Source organism: Oryzias latipes, chromosome 20, assembly GCF_002234675.1.
Source record: "Oryzias latipes chromosome 20, ASM223467v1".
Lineage (NCBI taxonomy): Eukaryota > Metazoa > Chordata > Actinopteri > Beloniformes > Adrianichthyidae > Oryzias > Oryzias latipes.
The window spans coordinates 17,515,474-17,521,474 of record NC_019878.2 but is presented as its reverse complement, the minus strand read 5'-3'; the positions used below and the strand labels follow the sequence as shown (position 1 = coordinate 17,521,474).

At 45.8% G+C, this 6,001-nt stretch overlaps 1 protein-coding gene across 2 annotated transcripts; it reads right to left on the bottom strand.

Annotated features, from left to right (window-relative positions):
* Window positions 1-71: 71 nt before the first annotated feature.
* Window positions 72-5,948, bottom strand: gpr12 (G protein-coupled receptor 12). 2 transcript variants are annotated; one of them, XM_020712645.1, is made up of 3 exons: window positions 5,336-5,948; window positions 3,367-4,174; window positions 72-3,227 (listed from the first exon to the last, which is right to left on the bottom strand). In XM_020712645.1, the coding sequence occupies exons 2-3, from the start codon at window positions 4,160-4,162 to the stop codon at window positions 3,115-3,117; spliced, it is 909 nt and encodes a 302-aa protein (XP_020568304.1). In that variant the 5' UTR covers window positions 4,163-4,174; window positions 5,336-5,948; the 3' UTR covers window positions 72-3,114. The 2 variants fall into 2 exon arrangements, with proteins under 2 accessions (XP_020568304.1, XP_011487229.1); XM_011488927.2 differs by having other exon boundaries at window positions 72-4,174.
* Window positions 5,949-6,001: the final 53 nt, after the last annotated feature.

The window sequence follows — 6,001 nt, the reverse complement described above, 5'->3', positions numbered from 1 at the left end:
GAGAGCCGAACAGAGGGCAGTAAGCCACGGCGTATAATGGAAAGAAAGAAAAAGTCAAGCCAGGAGTTTTATGCACAGCACATCTTTGTTTTTAATACAAAATTAACAAGATCTCTCAGTTGAGTGAGCTAACCAAAGCAATAAAAAATACAACTAACACTTTGGAAAAATAGACAACACGTTCACAGAAATGTATTTACAATATATCCATTAAATTAGTGCAGGTTGATTATCATTTATATGTTTCATTTTGCAGATACTTTCAATTTTTTGTGCCATTGTCATCCAAAGAATAAAGTGCATTTCACATTGAAGTCTATGCGTATGTCTACAATAGATGCTGTAACTGTGGTGCCACCCCATCTCCAATCCCAAACATACACACACACATTCACAGGCCCTGTAGTGCTTTATTAGCTCTAAATTGGTAATCAGGAAGTCACTTTCACCATTCTCTGCTAGTTTGTCCTGAAAAAAAAAGTCCACAGCTTTTTACGCATTTACCGAGAAACTGATTAGGAGATTAACGAGTGTGTTTGCTGATCAATAATACATCCAACATCACTGTTCCCTGGCCCTTCTGAGAAACAAAGCCCTTTTTGTCAAACAAAAAAACCTGCTCTGCAGCAAAAAACCTCAATCACTGTACAAAATGTGAACCACATTCACCATATCAGGGAATGCTGGGACGGAAAACAAGCGTTTGACTTTACAAACCGCTGCATACAAGGGAAATGTACCAGAACACTGTCTGCTTTTCCAAAGAACCCGTCAGACTGACCGGCTTCAGTAGCACCATGCGGGTTCGTGTTAGGTCCTCGTCGGCATGCCGCATTTACAAAGAGAAAGTCGAGCTCCAAGGATTTCAGCTAGACAAACACTACATTCAGAAAAAGGCTTCACAGCGCAGTAATAGAACAGGTCTGACCAGACTAAAGTAGAAAAAAATAGAAAATTTCAATAACAAAATAGAGTTTTCTCCAAATATAAAGTAAAAACAGTTGGTGGTGGGTTTAGATGCGTCCGTCTGACCTTTTGGTGCTCAACAAAGAACTACAGGGTTCAGTCTGAGACAATGCACATTTTCACAAACACAGACTACATTTCCATGCTTAGAAATGCTTTCTTTTTTCTTTCCCTTCAGACCTGAAATGAAATGAATAAGATAAAGATTTGTCTACGTGGTCTGAGGCCAGAGAGGCGTTCGATGGGGGAAAGAAAGAAGAAGCATTGTATTTGGAAGTAGCTGTTTTTAGCTCATAGAATTATCAAAAAGTCACTTAATCTCAATCTCATTGATTTAAAAAAGGAATATAACATTAGGCAAACGGAAAAAGAAACAGCAGGACTTGGATCAAAGATCACTGAGAGACTCTTTCACTTTGGCTTGTAGTGCTGGACCGCCCATCTCCCATCTCCTTCCAGAAAGCAAACAATCGAATGAGACAACCTCTTTTGAAATTTACAGGAAGACTGACAGAGTTATCCTCTACAAGATCAACAGAGCTGGAAAATGCAACAAAAAGGAGACAAAGTGTTATGCACACAAAACACATGCACAAACCCAGAGGCCATGCAGCTCATACCGGATGCACAAAATCACAGTTCACACACTGTTATTGGAGGTCGCAACACTCAGGATGATTCAAACACTCGCTAAAGGCAGAAGTAGCGGGCGAAAACAGTTTACAAATTGATGCAAGAAAATATCAAAGCCCAATTCTTTTGGATTCTATTAGAGACGAGGGGAGAGATGCTCCCGCCGTTTACTGAAGCATTACCCACCGAGCCTGTCCTACGCAAAACACCTGAGCAGCCTTTAAGGCAGCTCAATCGGTAGATAGAAATCAAAGTGAGACATGGGATGTTATTGCTGTCTGAGTATTGCTTCACATCGAAAAAATAACTACCATTCATGGGCGAGTTATTGCTGACATGTTCTGAGAGCAGGTTGGGATGCAAAATACAATAAGTTAAAGCAGCTGTGAAGACAAGGGACTTCAAAAAAAGTATGACTTCAAATTTCACAGTACGGAAATATGCAACTGGTAACATGGAGGTTATAACTGCAGGTCTTATAATGCAGCACATGTAAGGTACACTGTGGTCATTTGGGCTAAAACTACATTTTTTAAGGTCACGACAACATCAGGAAAGCACGGCACAAAGCCTGCAGGGGTGCATGTGACCTACCACACCGAACGGAGGGAGCAACCCAAGGGTTTTGTGCTGCTCATATGCAAATGAGTCTAAAATGAGTCTGATGTCACGCTCTTTGGGAGCTTTGATTAATGCAGACGAAAATCCCAAATTTTAACTGATTTTTTTTAAAGACGTGTGTCAAAAAAGAGACAGTAAATGCCACTTCCTCGCTTAAACTGAAGGGGTGTACTTGTGGATTACATCATCAAACAGGCCTATATTTGGTTTGATGCCTCTGTACTAATAAAAAATGCAGGAGGATTTTAACGGGGCGGGTCTGCCTGGCCTTGAGCCTCCTAAACTGTAACGCATTGACACGCAATCTGAATTGGAAAACAAGACAAATAGGAAACGGAAGAGGCGAGAAAAAGGGAGCGCCTTGATTTCTTCCCCGGCGTCTGTTGAACACAGATCAGAGCGCATCGGGTCTATTTTTAGCTCCCCGCGGCTGTTTAGCTTTCTGTGCACGTTGAGGGTGCAGCAGCAGAACGCCGGGATGCTGCTCCAGACCGGCTTCAACTGTGGAAACACCTGCCCTGCGTGCTCCTGCACAACATGGGTGGGATTTTTTTGCACACAAGCAAAAACTAACACGGTCTCCATGTAGAGGGGAAGAAGCGACCAAAGATACACTACTGGTAAGTATCTTCAGGGTTATGCACCCTCTGCAAAAAGGAGAATGGGCGTGGCACGACTGGAACAGAAGGGGGCAGGATGCAGCTGACTTAATGGCCCTTAATTGGGAAGACAGTGAGATTTCTTGCCCTGTGGTCAGTGTAACAAGTAAAAACCCCATCCATCCTTGTGGGCTGTGAATAACTACCCCAACAGCCCATTCCAACTTCTGTTCTCTGACACCAAACACATCCCGGTAGGAGCAGATTGGACCCAGATGGCTCTTTTCTGTTTTTCTCAGGACCTTCTTCCCATGTCAGACGTCACTTGGTGTCCGTGCACGATGGGCCACACTTGCAGGCACGCAGCCACAGCACACCAGCCACAGCGCTTTCTGGATCTCCTGATTCCTGAATGCGTAGATGACCGGATTGATGACAGAATTGTAGGTAGCAGGCACCAGCGTGGCGTAGGTGTAGAGAGGAGGGTAGGTGTAGTCAGCGATGAGGGAGTAGACGGTGAAGGGCATCCAGCATGCAGCAAACGTACCGAGGATGATGGCCAGTGTGGACACTCCCTTCCGTGTTGTGACGTAGTGGGGTGTGGCGGCCAGGAAGTGGTGCTGGAGAGCGATCTGGTGCGCATGGCGCATTACAATCTTGCAGATCTGGACATAAAGTTGCAGCATTAGGCCAAAAAGCAGCAGGAAGGAGACAGACAGCACGGCGACGTTATTCTTAGTCAGGGGCCGCACGACGCTGCAAGAGGCTTCCTCCGCCAGACAGTTAACCCCCGTGACCGGCAGCAGGCCAAGACACAGGGAGAGGCCCCACAGCAGCACGAGCATGGTGTAGGTGAAAGCTGCAGTCCGCTCCGAGTTGTAGGTGAGGGCATAGTACAGTGACAGATAGCGGTCGATGGTAATAGCCAGCAAGCTGAAGACAGAAGCAGAGAAAGAGGCCACCACCAAGCCCACAGTCAGCAACTGGGCTGAGTCGGAGCGAAGTAGGTAGGCACAGGTGAAGTGGAGCACCAAACCCAGACCGGCCAGTAGGTCAGCCAGAGCCAGGCTGCCAATCAGCAGGAACATGGGGGCCCTGAGCGCAGAGTTCTGCCAGATCACAAGCACCACCAACGCGTTCTCGCAGGCTATCAGGGTCCCTGATGAGCAGAGCACAATGTCCCAGGGGTTGACCAGCAGCGGCAGCTGGCCGGGCGGTAGGGACTCCTCTGGTGGAAACGTCCCCAAGCTGGTGCTGTTATCTAGCGTTCCCCCGCCTCCACTGGCCCACGCTGTGGCCTCCGGGTTCAGCCAGCTTGGGGTGACCGCTGGCTCCTCACTCATTGTGCCCCCCGTCTAAAATCAACACAGGCAAGTCACAACCATTATCATTTAATTAGTCGTGCTGCGATTAAACCAATCAATTATTAGTCCTACAATCCAATCAGATCAATCTGTCAGAGGCAAGTTGTTAATCGAATCGACCTATACCGTTGTAAAATCGTTAAAAAAATTAAATAAATCAATTATATCGATTTGGTAATTTTGCAAAGACATGTGACCACGCAGTGTGCTAGAATGTTCTAATAATGTTCCTTTTGTGTAGAAGAACAACAGTGGGCTCAACTTTATGAAACTAAAATTTGAATGGATTACCCATTAATTCTTCTTTACTTGTTTGTACACATATTTATTTACACTTGATTATCTTGCAAGAAATACAAGGAATCTGGAAAACTACACACTGAAGAATAAGAATAACCCAAATTCAGCTCATTTTGATGTCCTGGATCGATTTTAGGTCAGTGAATCAGATCAAAATGACCTAATATCAACTATGAATTGTATCAGCAATCCTAAATTATGATATGAATCAAATTAATGAATCGTTACGCAATTACAAAAAGTGATTAATTTTTGCTCTTTATATTACTGTTTTTTCTGTCCAAATCACCTTAGTTTGTGAATTAGGAATTTCGATGCCTTTAATAGACCCTGTTGTCCCACCACACAACCAACTGGGGGGTTTCTGCATAAAGTACTTTATGTCCTGGGTTATGAGAGCACAGGAGGCATGAGCATGCTCAGCTCAGGGCTCTGCAACTTTAGCAAAAATTCAAGACAAAGGAATTTACTTTGCACAAAAAAACACAAAAATAACTTAAATATATTATAATTTGTTGTGCATTGAACTCAGAGAGACTTGAAGCAAATAGGCCTGTAGGAATGCACGCAAAGGGTTTGAAATTAATGTCAATTAAATTAGAAAAAGATAGAACTGCTTTGCTGCAACTTTCAGGACGGCAGCCTGGTTGCCCATGGTGACGGGAATAATTGCCTCTCCTTACAGAAGACACCGCACCCGTCATGGAAACATCTCTCCCAGCATGCATATCACCCCGCCGGCCATAGACGCTCGCACACACCCGCCCTACAGCCAACATTAAAGAAACAAAGCAGCGGCAGAAACGAGCCGCACGCTTCCACCCGTGCAGAGGATGCCCGCGAGCGCCTTACCTTGACTCGGTGAGACTAGATGGAGGCGCAGCTGCCTCGCGCTCCCATCATCATGTTGGGGTCGATGCGGCACAGCTCGGTTATTAGGCGGGCGACCGGTAACGGCGTGGCACCCGTGGACTGCGGTGGTGCTGCGAGGAGGAGCGGCGAGAAGAGCAGCGAGGAGGAACGGGAGGTGCGCGGGAAAGGAGGGGGTGAGGATGGTGAGGATGATGAAGGAGGAGTCCCAGAAGAGCCAGACTGCCGGAGATTGGCTGAAACCCCTTCATGTTTGGTCCTCTTCCAAGGACAGATTCGGTTTAATTTCCAGGTGTTTAAAAACAGAATTGATTTATCTTTAAAGTTGTTTTCGGAGCATCTGAACGCTTTATAGTTTTCTACTCCAGTTTCAGGCACGAGGAGGCTCACCTTCCTCCTGCTTTCTATTCTGGTCCTGTCTGAGCTATTCACAGCAGCCCTGATGTGTCTCACAAGCCTCCTCCCCTCCATCCTCATGGAGGAGGCCACCTTAGCTCCTCTCCTAAATCTTAATGTATTAGACTCAGTGCTTATAGCCTCATCAGGCACGTGCGCCTTTTTAATGCTTTTCCTAGAAAACTAGAATAGAAAAACTCCAGTAGCAATGCCATTTATCGCCACAAGGGGGAGGCCACGAACCCCCCCAAT

Excerpts from the sequence above, each read along its gene's own strand:
- gpr12 (XM_011488927.2), bottom strand. The coding sequence starts at position 4,162 with ATGAGTGAGGAGCCAGCGGTCACCCCAAGCTGGCTGAACCCGGAGGCC.